This window comes from Mesitornis unicolor, unplaced genomic scaffold (assembly GCF_000695765.1).
Source record: "Mesitornis unicolor isolate BGI_N332 unplaced genomic scaffold, ASM69576v1 scaffold26740, whole genome shotgun sequence".
In the NCBI taxonomy this organism is placed as follows: domain Eukaryota; kingdom Metazoa; phylum Chordata; class Aves; order Mesitornithiformes; family Mesitornithidae; genus Mesitornis; species Mesitornis unicolor.
Window position 1 is genome coordinate 1 of NW_010159363.1, and position 25,399 is coordinate 25,399.

Here is a 25,399-nt window from a genome sequence, read left to right on the forward strand (position 1 = left end):
GGAAGGAGCCAGGCTCTTCTTAGTGATGTCCCGTGACAGGACAAGGGGCAGTGGGGCAAGCTGGAGCATAGGAGGCTCAATCTGAACATGAGGAAAAATTTTTTCACTGTAAGGGTTACGGAGCACTGGAATAGGCTGCCCAGAGAGGTTGTGGAGTCTCCTTCTCTGGAGACATTCAAAACCCATCTTGACGTGTTCCTCTGCAACCTAGTTTAGGTGATCCCGCTCTGGCAGGGGGGTTGGACTGGATGATCTTTTGAGGTCCCTTCCAACTCCTAATATTCTGTGATTCTGTGATATTAGCTTCTAGTCCTTCTTATGGTGGGGTCCCCAGAGCTGGATGCAGCACTTGAGGTAGGGTTTCATGAGAGCAGAATAGAGGGGGAGAATCACCTCGGTCAACCTGCTGGTCATGTTGCTTTTGATGCAGCCCAGGATATGATTGATTTTATGGACTAAAAGTAGCGATTGCAAGGTCATGTTAAGCTTCTCAACAAGCACCCCCAAGTCCTTCTCCTCAGGGCTGCTCTCAGTCCATTCTTCACCCAGCCTGTGTTTGTGCTTGGGATTGCCCTGACCCAGGTGCAGGACCTTGTACCTGGCCTTGTTGCACTTCATGATGTTCACTTGGGCCCACCTCTTAAGCCTGTCAGGGTCTCTCTGGATGGCATCCCTTCCCTCCAGGGAGTCAACCACAGCAAGCAACTTGGTGTCTTCTGCAAACTTGCTGAGGATGCACTTGATCCCACTGTCCATGTCACCCACAACAATACTGAATAGCACGGGTCCCGATACCAGCCACTGAGGAATGCCACTCATCCCTGTTTTCCACTTGGACATAGAGCCGTTGACTGCAACTCTTTTCAGTGTGACCATCCACGTAATTCCTTATCCGCCAAGCAGTGCATCTCTGAAATACATGTCTGTCCAATTTAGAGACAAGGATGTTGTGTGGGACATTGTCAAATGCTTTGCACAAGTCCCAGTGGATGATATCAGTTGCTCTTCCCATATCCATCAACATGGTAACCTGGTCATAGAAGGCCACCAGATTTGTCAGGCACAATTTGCCCTTAGTGAAGCCATGTTGGCTTGCTGCCAATTCTTATTTTCCATGTGCCTTGGCATAGTTTCCAGGATGATCTGGTTCATGATCTTGTCAGATACAGAGGTGAGTCTGACTGACCTGTAGTTGCCCGGGTCTTTTTTTTTCCCTTTTTAGAAATGGGGGTTATGTTTCCCTTTTCCAGTCAGTGGGAACTTCACCAGACTGCCATGACTTCTTAAATATGATGGATAGCAGCTTGGCAACTGCAACTGCCAGTTCCTTCAGGACCTGCAGGTGTATTTCATCAGGCCCTGTGGACTTGTGCACCTTCAGGTTCCTTAGATGGTCTCAAACCTGATCTTCTCCTACAGTGTGCAGTTCTTCATTCTCCCAGTCCCTGCGTTTGCCTTCTGTGACTTGGGTAGTGTGGCTTGGGCACTTGCTGGTGAAGACTTAGGCAAAGAAATCATTGACTGCTTCAGCCATCTCCATTTCCTGTTTCTTTCTGAAGGTGGTCCACATTTTCTCTAGTCTTCTTTTTATCACTGACATAATTACTTAGGGTGTTTTAGATGTGACTAATGTGGTTTGTTTTAGATCTATGGTTGTGGTCTGATCAGAGTGTCTCACCATCATCATTAGGTAGATTCACAATTTGATGTCGTTTGTTTTATTCTTGGGATACAACCAGCTTCATACAATCAGCTCTGTTTTCGTTTTTTGAAAGAAATAGAGTGGGGTAACTTTTGTATGAGAAGAATGCTGTTCCCTCTAAACTGTGTCCTTGGTAAAGGACATGAGCTTACTTGCTCATTCTCTTTCACATCTGAGAAATAAAATGTAATGCCCTTTTTAAAATAATTTTTCTGGGTAATGGTCACAATGGTGACTATTTACCATAGCATTGGTAACATAACATTGTTTTGTGGTGTTATGTCTGAGCACCTTTAGAGCACCTGTAGGAGTTTATCCTTGAGAAAGTCTGGAATTTAGCAATGAAAAGAATCTTTTGAAATTTCTGTAGATTCTTATGTTCTTTTTTTAATGGTAGTTAACGAGCAACACATTTGTAGACCATCTAAGCAGACATTCAACTTCTTATGTTCACAGTTGCCAAACTAAGGGATTAATTTCAAACAGTGCTTTCAAAAAGTATGTATTATTTCTCTACACCTCTCTACTGTAGTACATCAACATAGCTAGATGTTTCTATGAAATTTATAATCACTTATGAAATAACATCACTTTCAATCTTATAATTCACTAAACTTTGCATGGAAAAATTGCAATTAGCCAAATATTCTTATGCCAAAAAATAAACTTTTACAATAGTTAATGATTTGTACTTTGAAATGGTGGTGTGGGGGATATACACCTTGATCATAGCTGCAGGGGGCTATATGGAAGGAATAAATGTTTTACTCAATTCTGCCTCCCCACATAACATCCTTTGTGTTGTGTTGTGCTGTAAGAACAGGTAAGCCTAATGTTTGAGAACAATACCAGCCACAATGGTGGGCTCGCCTTCCAGTGGAGAAAACTGCTTGTTGAATCTCCAGTGGCTTGGGAACAAAATGATACTAGTAAAATGAGAAACAGTGCTGCTTAACCAAAATTGGAGGCCGCGTGCATGTTGTATCCACTTGCTTGCTTTCTCAAACCATATGTTTGTCAGGCTCTACGGATGGCATCTTAAACAGTTTTGGAGCACTACGCTATTCCTCTATCTTCTTTTTTTTATTATTCCTTCTATTCTCCTCCAGATAAGGAAGGGTAAACTTCTTTCAGAGCCTTCTCCTTTTTTTTTCTAACAAACATAATCTCTCAGGAACAAATGTATTAGCCTAAAATAACTCTTGTTTTATAGATTGTTCCTTCCATTTGTAGTTCTCTGAATACTTAAGATAATACAACTTAATAAAAACACAAGAAATAATACTGAGTTTTGGGGTTTGGGGATTTTTTTTATACTAATCCTACAGCTAACAGATAAGAATTATTGATTGATTGGTCAAACACTGTTTTCATCCTTATTTCAGCGCTACCTTCCTAGGAAACATAATAACGAAAAAGAATTCAGCTTCAGTGGAGTTTCAGATGTGGCAATGGCATCTGCTGTAATCAGTTCAGTTTCTACCACTGCATCTCGTTTTGCTTTACTACAAGTTGAAAGCGATACTGATTCAGAACCTCGAAAAGGAAGAAGTGGCCAAGGTGCCAGTAAATCTCAGGCTTCAGGTGGAAGATCATCTACAAACGAGAAAAAAAGAAAGAAAAGGAGAAAAAAGAAAGAACAGCAGCAAATTGAGGCCAGTGAGGTAAAGGGGTTATATTTTTAGTAGTGGATAAAGTTGTTACATGGTAAATAATTTTTACTGTTCCTGACAGTCATTAGTTTTTGGTGTTTGTTTGTTTTTGTTGTGTTTTTATTTGGGTTTTGTTGTTGGGGTTTTTTTTTTTTTGTTTCTTTGTTTTTAATGAAACAAGTGCTACTTAGTCACAAAGACTTCATTTTTTTCCTTTGCTTTACTAAGAGTTCTTTATATAAAGGAAGGATACTCTGCACTATACAAGATGAAAATTTGAATGAATTAAGGTTTTTTTTGACAGCATCACTTAAATAATTAACTTCTGATAATGAGGATGACCTCTTTAAAAAGTGATTTATAGCAAACAACTTGTTTTCAGAGGTTTGTAGGTGGTTGATTCTAGCTGCCTGCTTGGACATCCATCATGTTAAAATTCAAAGGTGCTTTGAATAATGATCACTCCAGCCCCTTAATCTATTAAATCCAGCACTCTCTTCCCATTCCCTCCCCCACATTTTGTTTGTCCCCTGTGATTTGGATGGTGGAGTGAAGAATAGAGGCGATTTTCTGACACTGGGATTCTTAAACCTCAGTCAAAATAAAAATTAAGAAGTGAGACTGAAATAATTGTTCCAAGATCCTAGGAACTGGAATTCTAGGTTGCTGTGTTTGACAGCTGATCTGAGATGATCTTTCTGGCTGAAACTGTGTGTATCTCTTATCAAATTTAGTATATAAAACAAACAAAACCCCCAAACCCATCTTTTTTTCTTTTAGTATCTATTAAACTTAAAATCTTTGAAATTTCAGTAATAGCAGTAATGCTATGTAAAGTGATTTTTTTGTACTTTGATGCTGTTCTTTGTATATTGAAGATTAAGTCTTCAGTAAGCATATCCTGATGTTTCTTTATGCCTGTCTTAACACCATTAAAACTTTTGATGCCATCAAAACAATTGTGTGTATGCATATACATTGCATATATCTACAGAAATTCGTTTGCGTGGAGATGATACTTACTCCTGAGACGGTAGAGAGGCAAGTAAGGGCTGACTCATTTTCTTCACTCCACCGTATTCTATGCACGTGGGTATACTCCACTGAAATGATAAATCTGAATGGTCTGTATGAGTGTTCCTACCAGCCCTGTAATCTGAAGAAGGAAGCAGGGTTTGTGGAGCTGGTGCAGGCAGCAAGAAAGACAGTAGCGAAGCAAAAGGCAGTATGGCAAGGGACTGTTCAGAGAGGAACAAAACTATTTCTGAAGTACCTGCATGATTGCCTGATTTTAAATAACTTTAAGCTAAGGTGAGCTGCTGTTTAAAGGAGGAGTCATAACATTCATAAATCCACATTAAGGAGAACACTGTTATTGTCTTTTGATTATCTTTGCTTTTACTTTCATCTGATAATAGCTTCTTTCTCCCTTCCAGGAGCCTTTATGTTAAGGAAATCCCTGTCTCTAAATTGATAGATTGTATTGGTGCCTTTATTTTTCCCTCCAAGTAAGGGGCCAGAGTGTCAGTGTTCTAAGCTTGAACAATGTTTGTCTTTGAGCTGCCAAATTTGCAGGTTACTTGTTTCCTACCAGATTTTATAATTATGTAAGGTATGTTTAATATGACACTGTTGTATCTATATAGTGCAGTGATTAAAAATAATTCTTATTGCAGGTTCTTAAAATGTGACCAACTTTAGATTGTTGACAAACTGTAAGGGCTGTCTACATTGTTCTTTCTCTACTTGAATCTCTAATTCATCTGTTTGCCAGTACCAAATCTGTGTATACCACCTTTTCTTTAGCATTATATTTAATTTGGGTCAGGTGTGAGCATACCACAGTACCTGATCCAGCATGAAATCTGTCATACACAGTTACCTCCTCAGATTTGTTGAAAGTGTTTTCAGCTGGCAAAATACAGTTACTTTTTCTCTGTATGTTATATGGCCGTGATGTTTCTGATACACAGTTTTCCATAATTTTATTTTACAGTGTGTACCATAAATGATTAAACAAAAGTGTATCCCAAATTACAGACTAAGGTAAAACACATGCATGTCTATTTGCACATGTGTCTAAATGCCTTTGTTAGTCCATTAAGACTGTTTCTGTATACTTGTCAACATTTTGATGAATGTTAAAAATAACTTTTTCAGCTCAGAAACATTGCTTTTAAAAAGATTCCTCAGAAATCCTCATATGGAGGCTGTCTATCTCAACATAAACAAAAACTGCACACTGCAGTGCAGAAGGGCTCTCAGGAAGAAAACTGGCAGAAGTGGAGACAAAGAGATGAACAGGTAAAGCTTACAGTATTTAGCTATCTTTGGCTTTCCCGATATATGTTACTCCATGCAGTTAAGTCTCATGGATAAAGAGAGGTGGCCACAGAGGAAGCAACAAAATACTGCCATGTAGAAGGAAAGGTTTCAGTGGAAATTCAGGCCACATCTTCTGTCAAATATAGTTAAAAGCCAGCACATGCTGCTGTTTGCACACCTCATAGCTGGGCTGTAGCTATTGGAGTATGGTAAGAGGAATTTCTATTACTTGGACAACAAGTAGAAGTACTGCCATGGAAGGATGGTGAAATGTGGTGGAAGCAAAGCTGGGGATGTTTTGGTGGTGCAATATATGGATATACAGTACAGATGCATAGTAAACCAGGCTTGATAAGTTCTGTTAGGCATGAAATAACTAGTTTCTTTCTAGGTAATGACTTGAACTCTGAGTGCTAAGTGTCCTTTAGCATACTAGGTTAGTCCTATCAGTGTAAGAACCTGTTTTTTAATGCTAGAACATCTTGTTGGTAATAATACTGTTAGCAGTCTTCATTAACATGTGAAGACTACAATAGCAGTAAGGCAAAGACTGACTGTACCTGTGTGGAAGCTGGTCTAATGTTTACACTGTGTTTCTTCTTGCCAGAGCTACCACAAACAGAAATTACACGGAGAAATCCACTTAATCCAAGACTGTAAAACGATTTTCACCTTGAACAAATACAATAGTTTTCTGTCCTTGTTTTATCAGTTAGGAAGAATACTTACAGTTAAAATTAGCCTTTTTGATTCTTGACTTGAATTCAGCATTTAAAATACTGAATGAAGAATATATCGTGATTTTCTTGTGTGGTGTTTTAAATTATATGAATGTTCTGAATGGTTTGCAGTACTTCAACTGTTAGAAGGCCGAAACAGCATATTTGGACAGAGATAGTACTTAAAGAAATGTTTTGTAGATTTTTTTGTGTAGATTTCTTTTAAATAATTGTGTGCTATGCACTTAATTAATGTGAATGATAGTTTGGGCTGAGTTGTTATGCTTGAAGATGCCCTTTCAAGTAACTTTGCACAAAATTTTTCAAGCTGAATTGCTAATAAGTGACACCAGCTGAAGTTTAAATAGTGTTTCATGAAGCTGTTGAACTTCTGTGCTGGCATCTGCTATGACGTTTTTTTCTTTTAGAGAGAAATTTTCAGCTTAATTCATCAAAACAGATGGTATTGAACTGCTTCTTGTTCTAATTAAGACACGATACAGAAAGCATACTGAGAAAAGACTGACATTTGGATACTGTCCTTGGTTTTTTTTGTATGTAGATAAATGCTTTGGTTTAGGTGTTTCCTTAAACACAATATAGCCAACTTCTTAACTTTGCATGCTTCCAGATAGTTCTCCTAGTAGTGGAGTAATGACCTAATAATCATCTTGAAAATTTCCAGAGCTAATAAACTTCAGAATTACTTTTTATGGTACACATTGGCTTAGTTCAGTACTTGCAGGTTTTTTTAATCCTGTGTGGTATGAAGCAATTATTTCAGGTAAAAAAAGAATTTTATAGTCTAATTACTGGGTGGTGAAATGGTCAAACAGTTGTAAACAATCAATTCTTATATGTCGGTAATAAATTCATAGGTTGTGAAGTTACCGTGGGAGTCTTTTATTTTTAAAATAACTTTAGATCAATTACCATAATTGTAACATGCGATAGTTACAGTTCTAAAGACTGCTCTGTCCCATTTTTGAGAAAAATGAATAGCCAAATGCTGTCACAGTTCTTGGGGATGAAGACTAGACTGTTTTGCAGCACAACTACATTTTGAACAGCTTTCTTTGGTCACAGTGGACTGAGCATAAAAAATGGAGGTACAATGTGGTCTGTGAATATTTTTTCCAACAAATCCTGTGTTAACTTTTATTTTGATACACTAAACATGTAATGAAATGGTTGACAGTGGCATAATCCTTAATGTTGGATTGCATTGTTGATGTTTTGTGAACATGAAATAATTAAACTTTGTTTCAAGATACTGATGTGACTCTTTGAGTCAACGATAGAGGTTACATGGAATTTTTTCAGTTCACTGCTGGTTTAAAGCATTGGGATTTTGGTCTTAAAGTGCCAAAAAGTTGCCCAAACTGGTTTAAACTTACTTTTAAATTTGCCTAGAAACTCTTAAAAATGTAAATATTGGAATCTGATGGGTGAAAAAACAAATTGCCACTTGTGATTCCTGTATTAGAACAACAATCAAAATGTTTGCTGTAGCTCAAAGTATATAATATGGAGTGCATGTCTCATTAGGATATTCTCAATAAAATATGCATAATCAATTAAATTCCTTTGAAAACTGTTATTTCACTGTTTCTAGATACCACCCATGTATTACAGTACTGGCAGGCATTGAATTAGCTTGTTTTTTCTTATATGAGGGAGAAAAAGAGGACATGAATTAAAATGATGAGGGATTTAGTTTGATTATAGCATGTACATTTTTGGGCTCTTAAGGGGAATTACCAAAACCCTGAGAGTCCCCACTGATTTCCACAGTAGCTTACTAACAAGGCAGTAAAGAACTTGTGACCCTGAAATAAAAATTAAGAAGTAAAGGCCAGTGTCACACAAAGAATCATGAGCCTTCAATATCCACAACTATGCTTTATTATTTCTGTTTAATGTTACCACTAACAGTCTCAGTAATAACATGTTCCATTGACTGGAATCTTGCCCAAATTGTCATAGAAGTTCCATTTCAGGTTACACATTCAATGTTACTTTTTTAAAGTAATAAGTTACAGTGTTTATGTATTACTTCTGTTAAATTAGTATTTGTTATGTTCTGTAAGACTATAATTTGAAGAATCCATGTATAACTGATTTAAAGAAATGTGATCTTAAATTTGATTTGTAGACACAAGGCACAAGTATTAGTGTCTTGATACTTTGAGTATAGCAATGAGTGAAAAAAAGCATAGGCTTTGGAGTAGGTCTGAAAAGGCAAATCTGCTGAGCAATTATCTGTCTAGTCAACCTGAGCACAGAGACTCAGAACTGATACAATACCAACGGCTGCAGGTAGTTTTCCTTCGCACTTGTTCAAAACATGGCCCATTCAGTTGTATCCTCCCAAGAGGAGGTGGGGCAGGCATTTGCCTAGCTTCTGTGTATTTTAATTGTTAAATGACTTGAAATAAAATTTGAGATGTTCAAGCTCCAGGCTCTTTTCTTTCTCTTCCTATAACTCTGCCAAAAGCATTACTGCAGAGTGATTTTTCACGTGCACCATTCCATCGCACTGAAGCTGCCTTACTTTTACTGGGAAATGTTGCATATCTACGCAGAGATTACCTTACTCAAGACAAGTATCTTGGCTGTTTAGCAGTGAGGCCCTGCTCCTTTCAGCTCTAAATCTTGAATTCTGTCAGAGAAGGAAGCTTCATGTGGAGGCTTTTAAAAGTCCTTATCAGCTGTTGCTCATGTACCAGCTTATTATATCATTACCACCCTTTAGGAATATAAACTTGATAGGGTCTGTGTATAGCTCTTTAAGAACAAGCTGTTCTATTAAAGGCAGATACAACAAAAGAGGTAAAGAGAGAAAAGCCGAGTTCATGTGGTATGTATTAAAGGAAGAATCAGCTAAACTGTCCGGAAGCCCATGATAGCACCACTCTTAAAATTAGCAAGAGATGGTAGTTAAAACTTACAGGAGGTCCCTGCAGTAGAAAGAAGAGGTAAGATATTTTGAGATGAAGATGAGAAGTGTTGGAAGCTTATGAAGAATCTGAGTTTTACAGGAAAGACAGAGGACCACTTGCAAAGTAGGTTCGTCAGACTTGAGAATGCAGAATTTCCAAACAAAATGGTATTATTCCACATCTGTGGGAATTTTTTTGGAAAGTTTGTTTTACAGAATACCTTGTTTAGTCAAATGCATCAAATGTCAATTAGTCCTTTGAACTGTTCTGCTGTTCCTGTGTTGTTTTTTTCATAAAGTCATGCTGACTCTATCATAAGATTTAATGAAACTATCCATTCTCTGAGTTGGAGAAACTGATTGGCAGCTTGTTTCAAACTGCAACTGGCACATGCTTATCTCAGAGGAGAAACATGGGTTTGAATTATTCAGATTAAGGCGGCATGAGAACCTAGCCTCTCAGTTCTGGAGTTACTCTTGTCCAGTAATACAATATTGGTAATAAGAGGTGAATTTTAAATGGTATACTGCAATGGAAGGTGATACTCAGCACTAGGTGAGAAACTGTCTCCCTGCTTCCACAGAGGTCAGCTCTACAAAGAGTATCTCCCAGTTCATGAAGAGTTCCTCTTTTCATATTTACCCTCCAAATTACCATACTGCCTGGGACTTTCATTTTAAGGGATTGACAACGTTTATCTTAATATGGAAGTACTGTGTAAATAGCACGGTCCTTCTTCAGCAAAGCTTTTACGAGAATCAATGTAAGAGCTTTGTGCATGGATCTTAATTTCTTACAGGCTATTAGGTATACTCCAGAGCTTGCCTATTGGATGTGCACTTCCAATACCTATGCAACGGAACCCATAGTTTCTAGGTTTTTTGATAGGTTTCAGTGGTAGTGAGCCCATAGCTAGCTATCCTGAGACAGTCAGGCTATGTACAGAAGCCAGGACTGAAGGTGCTTGGGTAACTATGACTGGTTTTGAGAATATTCAGCTCTGAATCTTAACTCTGCTGCTGCTTAGAAGTAGCAGCCTTTGTACAGCCAGCTTTGAACACTGCCTTGCCCTAAATTGTACAACTGCTAGGTAGGTAAATTATGATAAGGGTTATTTTTGTACTAGAGAACACATAATGCAATTTTTGTGCAGTTGTTTAGTAGTTGTAACAACATGGTGGTAGTGCTAAATTAGCACTTCCAGACACAAAAAGGTAAAAATTCTAAGTTCACCTTTCTTGTGAGTTTACCTTACACTTGTGTGTTCTCTTTTTGGCAGTCTGGGTTTTATAAAATCTCAATTCTGTCATTTTTTTATCATGCTGATGTTGAGTTTTTCCGTGTGGTAGACTACAAGGCCTAATTTTTGACAGACACTATCACTGTCAGATTGTATTGAACAGTTACAGGCAAAAAACATTCATTGTTTTTTGGGGAATTTCAGTCAATTTAATTTGGTATCAGTTATCGAACCTCTAATTACTGATTCTGATACTGAAGGAAAATAAGCACTTAAGACAAAAAACCCTACCCCCTTTGTTCTCCAGTTCCCTGGCTGCAGGCAGTGCATCTGTGGGGGCCCCTTCACTAGTAGCGATCTGGTGAAGGTCATCTTGCTCCACTGCTTGCTACCCATGTGAGCAGCTCTTGGTGGTTCTGAGGTGCCTCCAGCCATGGTGGGTCTGTGGCTCTTCCCCATCCCCTCTGCTACAAAAGCCTTGCCAGTGAGTCCCAGTGCAATCAGTTGATGCTGAGCTTAGACCACAAAACCAGATGCAAAGCTAGTAATGACAGCACCCCAAAGTCTATATGAAATCCTGTAGCAGTTTATGCTTAGAGGACTATTATACCGTGTTTCAAATAGCCTCTCAATAAAGGCTGTTTTACTGTGAACAAAGAACTAGGAAGAATGCATGTGCTTTTATAACATATAATGAATGGCTTTTAGGCATACGTGAAGCATATGAGAACTTGTAAGGTTTTTTTCCAGAACATGGTTCCTGTAGACAAAAACAGTAGTGTGCATCACGCAGTCAAGTTTGAGCGAAGTACGTTAAGACCACTTAAGTAATTTATTCACTTCAACAGCTATTGTAGTTTTATTCTGGAATGAATGCAAAGGACCTCAATTTGAAATTCAAAGAACAAGAAAATAATGTTTAATGTAATTATTTCTACTAATTAATATTTCAGTTAAGCGCACGAAAAGGAGAGAGCTATGATGAAGAAAAAGGCTTTCACTTGGCAGCATGTCACACAGGGGATTGCAGTGATGCCTTAAGAGAGCAGACCTCAAAGAAACAGAGTTTTGCATTCTGAACAACTTAATCTTGGTTAACTTTGCTCTAAACAGTAACATACGTTATTAGCTGTTCATACATTTAGATTATCCACTATCTATCTTGACTATAGCATCTGTAGCCTCTCAGTAGATTTCTTATTTTGGCTCCATGAGAGTGTTCTTGATACTGGTCTTCTCAATTCAGTCCTTCAGCTTTCTATGCAGCAGGAGCTGGACTTTCCTGCACTTTCCTATTTTCTGGTAACACAAGAAAAAAAGAGATATCCCACCCTTCATTCCTGTTGTGGTGTTGCTAGTTCTTTTTCTCAATAGCTTACCCTTTGAAAGTTTCAGATTTTGCTTGCATCTCCCAAGAAGACTTATGCACTTTTTTTTCTCAGAAATGAAAGGGAAAACATCTTGAAATAATTCAGATTTTCTTAGCTCTGCTGTCCTTTTAAGAAAAAAAATAAAGTACACTTAACCTAATATTTTCTATGCAATCAATGAGCGCTTAGACTTTCTGATGGTCTATAATGACCATTGTCATCCTTTAACATCCTCTAGTTGTCATGTTTCCAACTAAAAAATTATTTTAAAGAAATGTCATTAAACAAATGATCTAGAAAGTAACTGTATTACATAAAGATGTGCACAGCTTACTGTATGCTTACATCCATCACTAAGTTTCCTGAAGCAAGTTATTTTATATTTATGGTACAGAAACATTTATTGACTATAAATAATACTTTATGTCACATCAGTGCAACTTAGCTTTTTGGCAATTGTAGTGATACGTGTATCGAAACTGAAATTTTAATGTGGTCTTAGCAGTTTTGTCTGCTTTTTTTTTTAACAATGCAGTCACATTAGTATGTTAATTTTGTTTCTTCAGCTGACGTCTGACTTGTTTGAAGCTGATCTTGAGAAAGCATTGCTGCTAAGCAAACTGGAATATGAAGAGCACAAAAAGGTATCAGCAGGATTCATCCTGATGTAAAAGCTGTACGAGTTTGATGCTCGAATTTTAAAAATAAAGCAAAAATCCCTCTAAAAGTTCTGTGAGATATTGGCTTTGAAAGAAATCATATGTAATAGTATTGGGTGGTTGGTTGGTTGTTAGTTTGTTTTAATTGGCCTGTAAAGGTGGAAAATTAACTTTTCTTTTTTAATTTTGTGGCACATAAATGTGCTGAAATATTGTACTAGTACAAGAAGAGATCCTGTCCTTCCTTAGCAAGAATCCAGCACACTTGAAGTGTAAGATAATCAAAGCACTGACTTCTTAGGCCTTAAAGTGTTAGTTGCAGTTGTATCACTTGCACTTCTGCTAACATATTTTCTCAGTTTTGAGTGTAAATATTTTAGTTCTAATAAGCTGTATACATTTTTATAGCTGGCCAGGATGCTGTTTGATGAGTGGTTCTTACGGAACACTGAAGAGTTGTCCTGAAAAAGTAGGCTTAGATGAAATTGTTCTTTCTAACAGGAAGCTGCTTCTTATTTGCAATAAATCAGAAGCCAATAAAATGTTATGAAAATATGTAAATTTAAATATTATTGTGCATCATAAAGAAGTAAAAATTGCACATACACTTTTGTGCAAATCTCTCTATATAATACTTCAGTGCTTTGGGGAGGAGAGTACCATAGTTCTGAAAAACCAAGGATAAATTTTTAACTTAAACATTAAAAGTTCTTTTTTAAAGTGAAGCTCATCTTCAGGCATAGTAGCACAGAATTGTTTGTAGACTTTTTGAGAATTACCTGTGAACAATTTAAAATATACACTGTATATACTGCATATATACTGCATTAAGAGTACAGTACATGAGTAGGCTGAACAAATCTTGTTTCTATAGAAAGAAAAGCACTCCATTTTCATCTGCTTTCTATATATTTTTATTGCTTGAGATTATATTTAACATTTAGGATTATTTATCTTAATTAAAATAATTAATTGGTATTTAAGATTATTTTTAACAATGGAGACATTGATAATTTGCTAAGAATGTTAATGTAGAAGTGTGGTGAGATGGGACTCCAGTTCAAATGGCTCTCATGCACCAGGCTGTCTGACTTCAGTAGGAGTAAGGCCAATTGGTAGAGCACTGCTGCACACTAATAGCTCTCTGACTTCTACTGAATGAATAAGCATATTTTGAGAATAAAAAGAAGGCACAGTAGACCTCTGTTTTTTAAAGAAAGTACTAACCTGCATTGTGTAACAGTCTGCCTCCCTGCATTTAACTACCATATATTCTCAGTTTAGGAGTTTGTGGATAAAATTTAATCTAGGTGATTGAGGAAGTATTAGGCTGATAGTTCATTTGCTCTTTAGTGAGGAGCAATGCTCTATTCCAGAGAGCAGAATTGATGCTTAATTGCTGATGTGTCTTGCTCTCTTTAAACCAATCTGAAGCCTGCAAATTACTGTTCAGGCTAAAATTGCCTTTAGTACTTTATCACTTTTCCTTTATAAAACCTCAGGACAAAATATTTGGTTATTGAAGAAAATTATACCACTGGGACTTTATTCTTCTAGGAATGTGAAAATGTTGAAAGTACTTCACCCCAGTCAAAGTCTGTGAATAAGAAAAAGAATCAGCAAGGAAAAGACAAGCCTCTCACTGTGCCTCTGAAAGACTTTCAGTCAGACAGTAATACAGGTATGCCTTACAATACCACATGAGCTGTTTTACTTGGAATTTTCATCGTGTGTGTGCTAACAGCAAAATGCCCCTCTGTCTCTGTTCAATAATACTGTGTTTAAACAAACACTAAATGAGTTGCAGTTAGTATATCCTACTGCAGAAAAAAAAAGAAGAGCTTAAGGACAACATAATTTTATGTAGTATCCCTTTAAAAAGAAATCACATTAAGAGTCTTAAAAGACTGTTAAAGAGACTCAAAGACTCTTAATGTGACTTCTTTTTAAAGTCTAACTGGGTTGTGTTGTTTTGTTTTGCGAGTTTGCACTGAGTTTCTGTTTCCTGGTAATAGCAAGTCATTGTTTGCCTTTCTTCATGATACTGTCTTTTATTAAGATGAGTAAATACTGAAATAACTTAAATATTCTCATTATATACATTATTTATATGTTTAAAATTCCTTCATCTGTGTCTGTAGAGCAGAGATTTTGAATTTTAGTGAAGAAATCAAGGCAGATGCTAGAAAAGGAAGAAAGTAATTTGTTTTCTAAGGTTTTTCTTTTAAGGATGTTTTAATCTAAATTTACAATATTTATTAAACACATTATTACCAGATAATCTGAATAAAGGAAGAAAACTGAAAGCACAGCAGTCTGGAAGGCATCTAGGTATACAGTGAGATAGATGCTATAGAAGCCTAAATAGACCTAAAAAGAAACAAATCAAGAAATTCCTTAAATGTTTGTACCAAAGGCATTGCTTTCCTCTTGAACCGAGGCAAATGAATATAGGATGCTGCTTTTGATTAAAGACTCTGAAAGATCTTGGAGAAAATGCAAATACAGGGACTGATGTAATACATAGTTTATAGTTTTGGTTTCTAGTGTTTTAGTGATGACTTTTTTTTATTGTGACTTTGAGAGGAGAGAGAATGTTGAAGAACTCCAATAGATGTTTTTTCCCCCCACTTTTCAAAATGTCTTATTTCAATAGCCAGCAGTACAAGATTAACACTGTAAACATCAAGCACTGTAACTTGTAGAAGTGAACGCTGCCTGAAAAAACATGCAGTTTCAGAAAGCACAGTTACTCAGAAGAGACTTAATTGAAAAGTAAAATCTATTCTAAATAGAGAATTAGCTCTATTTAGCCCAAACTGGGACAGTGACTTATTTATGTCATTTTTTTTTTCTTTATTCTTTTCAGATAACCTTGCTAAAAAGCATGAGGTAAGTCTTATTCAAACTAGTTTAATAGAAAAAAAATGGTTAACAGTATGAGAATACCACATGTTGAGAAAGTAACTATTCTGGCATTTTCTGTAGTGACAGTCAATGATACATTCTGAAACTGACTGATTTCCTTTTGGAAAATTTTTATAGATGCAGATTTAATACAGATGTATTTCTGCAGTTCTTTCTTGAGAACTTTGTATTGGCTTTCTTAGAACTTCCTCTTCTTTAGTTTTCAGATAGCTTTTGATGCAACTTGCAGATTTAAAAGCATGTTAAAAAATACAAATTGTAGTATAAAAGAGAAACAGTTTAGGTGAGAAAGTACTATGATGCTGCTATGTTGTGGTGCAGTCCATAAATAAAACCTTTAGAGGGAATAGTTAACAGTGAAGTATAACACAAATTAATGCAATCATAGTGCAAATTTATTAAATTCCAACTTCATGCTTTTATGTAATCTCATCATCAGCTAAATGTTAACTGTTAATCAATTTCTAGACTCTTCTTGGTATCATATTCTCTAGGTGGAAGTAACAGTATTCTCAGGCTGTACAACATAAACATTATCTAGATGCAATGCTTTTCCATGACTTAAGCTTTTTTAAAAACAAGTTCATTTCTAGTTCAATATTAAACTTATATATATGGAAGATATGTTAGAGTACTTGTTTTTGACAGGAACTGAACTCTTCCCAGTCTTCGTTGCATGATGGAGGATTTTTCAACAGGCTGGAAGATGGTGTTCACAGAATACTTGAAAGAGAGAAAAGGAGAGTCCAGCTTGCTGATTACAGTGAAACAGACAAATGTACATCTCAAGAACAGAACCAGGTATGTAAAACAACAGTCATTCTGATGTGAAGAAGTTTGCTTAATGAATCATAGAATTACAAAATGGTTTGGGTCAGAAGAGACCTTAAAGATCATCCAGTTGCAACCCCCCTGCCATGGGCAGGGACACCTCCCACCAGACCAGGTTGCCCAAAGCCCTGTCCAACCTGGCCTTGAACACTTCCAGGGAGGGGGCATCCACAGCTTCCCTGGGCAACCTGTGCCAGTGTCTCACCACTCTCACAGTAAAGAATTTCTTCCTAATATCTAATGACATTAATATGTCATTATGTAATTAATAATTGCAATAGTGAAGCTTATACAGTGATAAGGGAGCACCTGAATAAAAGAAAGCAGAAACAGCATGATAATCTTAATGAATTAAAAACCGACAACACTGTAATATTTTTATCTGAAGAGGTATTAAAATGATTTTTTTAACACAAAACACTTGTGTCCAAAACTTTTGCTTTACAGAAAATGCTAACATTTATTACTGTGTTTCTTATCCTTTTGGTATCTATGCACATATACCTCTTTAGTTTTGATCAAAAATTACCTGACAAATCAGTTACCTTTTTCATTAATCAAATTCACATGACTAAATTACTAAGAAGTGATGGTTTTTTGCTTACAGGAGAGTGCTTTGAAAGATGGAAAAACAGAACAACTAGAGCTTGAGCTTGAAAAGAAAGTTGCAGAAATTGAGCAACTGAAAACCAGAATAACTCAGTGGGAGGTATGTAGCTTATACTACCTTCAAATAGTAGACAAAATTCAACATTATTATACATTTGAAACAAAGTATTTATTAAAATGCGACCAACCTATAGACATGCTTTATACTGGCCACAGACTATGTATTTACAGAGCAAGTTACTCCTTCAGTACCATATCAAGCAGTCTGTCTTGTTAAGTTAAGCATCTAAAAATAATTCAATAAATCAAGACAAAGCATCCAGAAATAAACTTCATATCTGGTATTATCAGTCACTCCTTGTTTTCTTGTATTGCTGTTTTCATGGTAAAAAAATAAAGATGCAATCTGAGACTAGACAAGATCTGGAGCAATCTGATCTGGCGTGGAAGTTAGGTCTGTTCTGAGCAGGAAGTTGGAATTCTTGGGTCTTGTCCAACCTATTTATTTTTTTAGTTCTACTCAGCTTTTCTTGCCTTTAAGAACGACATATGGTTGGGATTTTGTGTTAATTCAGATTCAGTTTTGTTGATTTCTTGATTAAAGAAATCATTTAATATTTTGTCTGGTCTAAGAGAAGTTCCTGTAAAGCTGCAGTGTAACATGGATGGAGTCCTGGATTTTGTTAGATATTTTCCTGTTACATACCAGTGAATTTCGAAATGGGATTCACCATATGTTAAAACACACCAGGAAAAAAAAAGATTTGTTCATTAATAATCACATGGTATTGCTGCATATCAGAGTACTAGGGAAAATGTCTGTGTCCCTGTTTTTGGTCTGTGTTAGCATTGTCTGGATATTATCTAGAGCAAAAAAGGCAAAGTTTCCATGAGGAAATGGTGACAAATTCCTGGTAGCTAATTCTGGGTCTTGATTTACAACATTGTAGCAAAATATAATAAAGCAGCATAGAATTATTTTAAATTATTACCATTTTTATTCATTGCTTAAGGTGGACTGAGTAGACTGACAGATTGGGATTTTCAGATGCTTTCAAGAAGTAATTTTACTTGTAGTAATAAAGACAGGAACTTTGTTAACCACTGTTTTCATTGTGTACTAATGTTGGAATACCCAGGTGGAACTTTAAAGTATAAAACCGTATTTACCACTATCAGCACTTGATCACATTTGACAGATTATAAACACGATGCATAAGGATACTGGTGAGGTGATGGATGATGATACAGCTGTTTAAGAGACCTTAATACAGTTTTAGGTGGCCATGAAAGGTGTGGCTTTAAATGTAGGTTAATTATCTGCAAACACTGGTGTGATACTCAAAGACAGTAGCTTCCTTATTACAAAAAAAGTATGTCTGAAATTAAAGGTTTTTTCCAAGAGCCTACAAGAGCAAGCTGTATGAAGAAACTTGTGACACGAAAATTAAGTTTATAGCTAAGATGAATGGCTAGAACTGACATTGGTGGCAAATTAAGGAAGACACTGACTTACAGAGAAAGTATCATACCAAATACATTGGAAAAACCAGCAAAAATAGGTTCTTGAGTAGCAAACTGTAAAAATTTGAAAAGGAAAGTGTAGCATAATAACAATAACTGCTGAATAAAATAATCTGTAGCGCAATGGAGTTTTGTCCTACTTGCCAAGTAATATGGCAAGTATGTATATTAACTCAGTATCTAGAAAGTGCATTATAATTGTTTTCTTTTTTCAGGAGATAAACCACAAAGCCCTTGATGCTACAGACAGACATGAATGGTGGTTCCTGCACTATCAGTGCACTGACACAAGCTTCTTATTTTCACTTATTCTAAGCCTTATTCTTCCCTTTTTTTCTTGACTCTCAGTTATTAATCCACTTCTCCTGTTATGTGTTCTTTCTTTGGTTGTGGTTTAATTAAGACATAGATGATCGTAAAGGTCTTTTCCAGCCTAAATGATTCTATGATTAGGTTCTCTGCAGAATCATAATTTTAAACTCTGACTCATGCTTAATTTATGGAATACTTTTTTTTAGTAGGTTGTCCATGTAGTAATTCAACATCTTTAATACAGGCAAAGTATAAAGAAGTAAAAGCAAGAAATGCACAGCTTCTGAAGATGATGCAAGAAGGTAAAAGTAAGTAAGATTTATATCAGGGAACTTAAGTATTCTTTTTAAAACATGGAAGGAACTTTCAAAGCATGTTTTAAAAAACAACTTGAATCAGTGACAGCTATAAAGAGCTAAGAAACTACTAATTTGCAGTGACTCTAGTGAATTATAGTATTTGTTGGACTACAAGTACTGCATTTCTCTTATATAATGAAATAATCAGTTGCATGTTGAGATCATTATTTGAAATATAAACTGTTCAGTTACATTTTGGGTACAGTGATGCCTCATGTTAGACTTTCTTTTGCTAATGACAGCTATCTGTTCTGGACTGATCTCATCATAAGATCTGTTTAGACACACTTGAGAAAACTGTTCAGTTCTTGCATCTTTGCAAGCTGTGCTTTGATCTGTTGGAAACATCATTCTACTCCTAAGCAACTCGTTTGCCACACAATGAATAGGGATAGATAGACCACAGGATTATATGTGCAACTGTGTGATAATTTTCTTCTGTTATAGCACTATTCAGAATTTTTATGATTCAGAGATTATTGTCAAAGTTTGGAGAAAAAGAATATATGAATAAATAAATATATATATACACACATTCGTGTGTGTAAATATCCTAGCGTCTTTATACTTGTTACGCATACTTATCCTTTAATATTCCTAATCTTGCTTGATGAAGTTGAGTCTATGATACTAACCACACTAATTTTGTTATAAAATTGTCTTTGCATTTGAATTTCTTAATTTAGCTCTTGAATGTGTTAAAGTTTCTTATCCAGCTTAAATTTTCAGCTAAAAGAGCTCCTTTTTTTAAGTATCTTTTTGAAAACTATTTCTAAGCTAGTTCAGATGTTTATAATGTGATTGATCATTGCAAATTTTAACTTGGTACTTTATTACTTTAGGGTCAGTATCCGAGCCAAGATGAAATATTTTCATCTTGAGAAGAAAGAGGTGAAGTTCTGAAGGTTTTTTCTCTGTTTGTGGAATAGTAACATACTACAAAATGAGCAATTTTGTGTTTATCTACAGCCTGAGTGTTCTGTATTTTGAGGAGAAAAAAAGGTCATGGAAGAATTGAGCCTTGAAAAACCTTCATTTCTTCATACAGAGAATCTTAAGTTATCCACAGATATTTCGTAGACACTAGCTAAATACTTTAAATGTCTCTGGATTTGAGTAAATAGAAGTTTCCGTAGCTACAACTGAGCTCATATAGGAAAATTATGATCCCAGAATCTTGATCCATTGCCAATACTCAGTTTTCTGATGGACTTTGTTCACAATGGATATCTCAAAAATCCATGCTGCCTACAGGGTTAAGTGTGGCTGAAGTAGTGCAAGGTTGGGGTTCCATGTCCAGAACTTTTCAAGCCGCTACTAATGACACTGGTAGCTAATGGTTGGTTTTGATTTACAACATCTGCTGTTCTTTTAGTGAAGACAGTATAGTGAAATAAAACAATGTCACAGTGCTCTTGCATATGAACAGCTGTAAATCTAGAAAGATCCTCATACTTTTATCTTTCTCTCTATATAGTGAAAGACAAAGCAGAAATACTCCTACAGGTTGATGAATCTCAAGTTACCAAAAATGAATTGACTGTACAGGTAAGCAAGGATTTCTAAATGTAAAATTTTATGGCTGTTTCAAATATTTTATTTATTTAAGGCAATGATAACAACAAGGGAGGGAGGAAGCTGAAACAAAAACTTGTTCGAAACAAAAAATGTTACATTTCATCTTTAGCCCTGCACTATGTCAAAGGACATGTATTATGTAAGCCTCCAGTGTGACTCACTTAGAACTCTTTCTGGAAAGACAGCAGACTTTGAAATTATTTTGCTCTGAACAGCAACTCAGGTGTATCATCCTCTGGTAACCTAAGCTAGGAAGAAGCTAGGAAGCTCAGAAAGATGCTTCTGAAGATGTTTCGTGGGGTTTTTTTTCCCTTTAAAATTTCTAGTCTCAAGTTTATGAACACAAGTGAGCTACAAATTACTTAAGACATGTCAGTTGTCAAGTCACTGTAGTGCAGAGCATGCAAGACCTCTATGCTTAGTTTTTGGTCTGCAGCAACTATTAGTTCTAAGCTCTTGACTTGTCCAAATGTCTTACATAAAACAGTCACCTATTTTTTGAGGGTGATGTAATAAGCTTATCTTTGATGCATAGTACTCCCATCAGTAAAGTGTTTTATGCAATAAAGTAATGCAGAGTCCAAAAGTCAGGAGGGTTTGTAACTTTATAGCTTTTCTGGATCATTATACAGGTAAGCCAGTAATTGTTGCTTGGGAAATAAAAGTCATTAAAGAATATTTCACCTGTACTTTCGGTTTGCGCACAATGACAGTGGTACTGACTCTTGAACTCAGCATGTATTACCTGTTTGTCCAACACAATACCAATGGAGAACAACATTGACTTGATAAACTCACAGATGTTAAGGATATTTTGTAAATTTATATTCTGTATGGTTTTAGGTAATTTTACTTCATTATAATAGCAAGAAAGTTCCAAAGTGAAACTACTGCAGGTAGAATTAAAAAAATACCAGGTAGTTATTTTCAGTGTTTGTAAGTTTACCTGTTCTTGATGTAGCTGAGACTTTCATGATGTAACATGCTCTGAACTGACCTATTAGTTTTATTTTTTCTAGTTAAGAAATAAATAGCAGTTCATATTGTAGGAAAAAAACCCCAAACCAGTAGCAAAACTAAAGCACAGTTTTGGCAAGTTGAAGTCTACCACCTGTTCTGTACTTAAAAACTTCTTGAAGTATATTGGTCAACAAACATACTTCAAGCACCAAGTTGGTTTCACTGTGTACCTGAACTAACTGCAGACTTCATGGCTTTTTTTGCCACATTCTTTCTGTGGTTCTGTATCTTCGTTCTGTTTCTAGCCAAATCTTTGTAGAAGATTCACAGGCTGTGTCGAAATATGTGTGATAAGATCAGTGTCTTGCTGACTGCATATGCTGCTTTGTTCAAGTTGGCTGCAAATGCAACTCATGCCAGTGAATTTCAGTTAACTTTTGCATAAATAGTGCAGTATTATGCTGCTTAACATTCTGTCTTTTTTTGAAGAGTGATGGTATTTGAAGATAACAATTTGTACTTGTGCATGACTTGATGTATTTTGGGTTTTGTTTGGTTTTGGTAGTTTTTTTGTTTTGACTGTGACCTTTTGCATAGGTTACAAGGAGAGCTTGTATATAATGGAAACTTCTAGGGTAGCTGTGTAGTCTTTGGCAAGCTATCCTCTTTTAATATGCAACATATTGTTTGTATTTGGAGTACTACAAGTCTGTGAAAACTGGCTTATTAAGCCATAATTACTCTTTCTGAAGGAACAAATCTTTTCTGATTACATCAGATTCTTCAGCTAGCACTACATGGGGTTCTGTGTGTAATCTCTTATCTTTTTCTGTTGTCTTTTTTTCTCCTTGTCACTTTACTGCAATTGAGCAAGATTCTTCTTAAAATTGTCTTGCAGTGGTTGACAAATGTATAGGCTTGTTCAGTCCCTTACAGGCGAGTATTGAGTGCTAATTGGTACCACTAAATCTCTTGTCAAATTCAGTCATTCACATGACTGTTCTGACTTACAACTTCAGTCTGTTTGTTTTCCTCTCCCATCCATGCCTTTGCTAATGTTAAGTATTTTTCTCTGTAAATTGGAATTTTTTTAATAAGATAAATTTATCTTGTGGTTAATTGTAATAAACAGGATTAAAAGAAAAACAGTAAAAAGATTACAAAAGATAGTCTTTGTTACACACTTAGGATAACTGCAAAATCATCTATTCTATGTTCTTTTTTCTCCTGCTCCCTCCCAGTCTAATGTGCTTTCACCTTTGCACATCTTGCTGCATTTCTTGCTTAATTCATCACCCTGAGGTTTTTTGTTTGGCTGGTTGGGATTTTCCATTTTTTTAACAGAGTATCTTTTTGGTGTGTTTTGTTCTAAGAAAACAGTCTTATCTACCTTGCAGGGATTGTTGTTTCTGCTGTTATTGTTCTCTCCTGTAATCATGCAGGCTGACCAGGACAATCCTTCTTCTATTACTAATTTTGGAGGCATTGTCTTTGATAACATGCCTGCTTTTTTATGGAATACTGCTTTGAAACATAAGGAAGTCTTTCAAAAAGAGGAACAAAGATCTGTGGATTAAAAACAAAGAAACAAACAAAAACCAACAAAAAAACCACAATAAACAAGTATGTTTTTATCCCTAGATGTTAACATCTCAGTTATGAGCACTAAGTGCTTTGACTGTTTTAATTATACAACAATATTTCGTGTTCAAATTTATATCCCTTAATAGCTGTATAATTTAACAAAAGTAAGCAGCTGAAGTCCTTTTTTCTTGCTAATTCATACTATAATATACAAAATAACTGCAGATATAAAGAGTCATGTCTAGTATGTTAACTAAACATATATTTTAATTCTTTCTTACAGAGTGGGAAAAAAGGGAAGAGGCACTTAGAATCTGACTAGTGCAGGTGATCTCTGTCACCAGATTCAAAGAAAAAAAATCAGATCTTTCTTCAGGGTTTTGCAGAAATTTATATATTTGTTGCACAACTGCACAACTATGCAGTTTTTGAAGAGAAATTATTAATTACTAGTTTGTTTAACAGTTTGAATAACTGATTTGTTGCACTTTCTGCTACAGCAAAATTACAAAATCTAGTATTCCAGCAGAGCTGAAACTAACTGTAATGTCATTAGTTTTTCATCGTTCAATAAAGTTTACTCTTGCATTTCTGTGTTTGCATTCTTGTTTTCATGGAATTTCTCAATTAAGAAGACTTCATGTAATGACTGTCAAGATCAAAATGCATTAGTATATAAATGGTCAAATTTTCATCAACTCAAAACTTAAAATGAGACCACTCATACAAAAGCATCTTGCTGTTGCTGAATCCAGATGGGTTTAAAAAAAAAAAAGTCAATAGTCATTATTTACTCTCATTGTATAGGACATCATAAGGTGCAGCAAGGCCAGGTGCAAGGTCCTGCACCGGAGTAGGGGCAATCCCAGGCAAAATACAGGCTGGATGGCCAATGGCTGGAGAGCAGTCCCAAGGAGAAGGACTTGGGGGTGTTGATCGATGAAAAACTCAACATGAGCTGGCAACGTGCATCTGCAGCCCAGAAGGCCAACCACATCCTGGGCTGCATTAAGAGAAGTGTGGCCAGCAGGTCGAGGGAGGTGATTCTGCCCCTCTTCTCTGCTCTGGTGAGAGCACTGGAGTGCTGTGTCCAGTTCTGGGAACCCCAGCACGAGAACATGGGCATGTTAGAATGGGTCCAGAGGAGGCCATGAAGATGATCACAGGGCTGGAGCACCTTCCCTACAAGGCCAGGCTGAGAGAGTTGGGGCTGTTCAGCCTGGGGAAGAGGAGGTATTCTAAGATTATTTTAGGACAGTTGTTGAAGTGGAACATTACAGAAGTACAGGTAGGAGCTAGACAGAAATAGATTAGAAAATATCTGTCAGTTACCAGGGAAATCAACAGAGAGCACAGAAGTTGGAAGGAAAGAACCAGAAAAGGAGGAGACAAAGAAAAATATCTAATCTAAGGATAGAAGACTTATGTCCTTTTTTGAATGCACTGTAGCATTAAGCAATTCCCAGAGCAAAGTATGTCCGAAGACAGCACTTTCCTGGGAGGCAGGAGAGGAAAGCAGGACAAGTCTCTATCAGTAAAGGTACTGTGAACCTGTAAAGCTCTTACAGTGTGCAGTGACTTCTGAAAACAAATGCCATGAAGATGTTAACAATAAAGTAAGGCTTTCTAAGAAGTTACACATTATAGCTAATAGGACTAATACGAGTTTTTCAGAACTGTGAACCCTGTGACCACACGTAACTGCAGCATCTTATCCTAACAGAAAAAAAAAGTATTGGATGGAACAAGGTAATCTGATTTCTTACCAGCCTGATTCAAACTAAAACCCCTTTAACTAGGGAGGTGGTATGTTTTTTCATTATCTGTTCTCCACAACAAATATTTACCAAGAATTCTTTCTAATCACGGAATCACAGTACGTTAGGAGTTGGAAGGGACCTTGAAAGATCATCATGTCCAACCCCTCTGCCAGAGCAGGATCACCTAGAGCCTTCCTACCCTCAGACAGATCAACACTCCCTCCCAACTTAGTGTCATCTGCAAACTTCCTGAGGGAACACTCAAGCCCCTCATCCAGATCATTGATAAAGATGTTAAACAGAACTGGCTTCAGAACTGAGCCCTGAGGAACACCGCTTGTGACT

The 25,399-nt window shown here is 36.3% G+C and overlaps 1 protein-coding gene across 1 annotated transcript; it reads left to right on the top strand.

Annotated features, from left to right (window-relative positions):
* Window positions 1-3,153: 3,153 nt before the first annotated feature.
* Window positions 3,154-23,625, top strand: GKAP1 (G kinase anchoring protein 1). The gene is given in 11 exon segments (XM_010186452.1): window positions 3,154-3,366; window positions 5,515-5,658; window positions 12,517-12,594; window positions 14,167-14,281; window positions 15,479-15,501; window positions 16,186-16,338; window positions 16,976-17,077; window positions 19,058-19,121; window positions 20,650-20,724; window positions 21,594-21,667; window positions 23,578-23,625. Coding segments are annotated over 11 exon segments (1,089 nt in total).
* The last annotated feature ends 1,774 nt before the right edge of the window (window positions 23,626-25,399 follow it).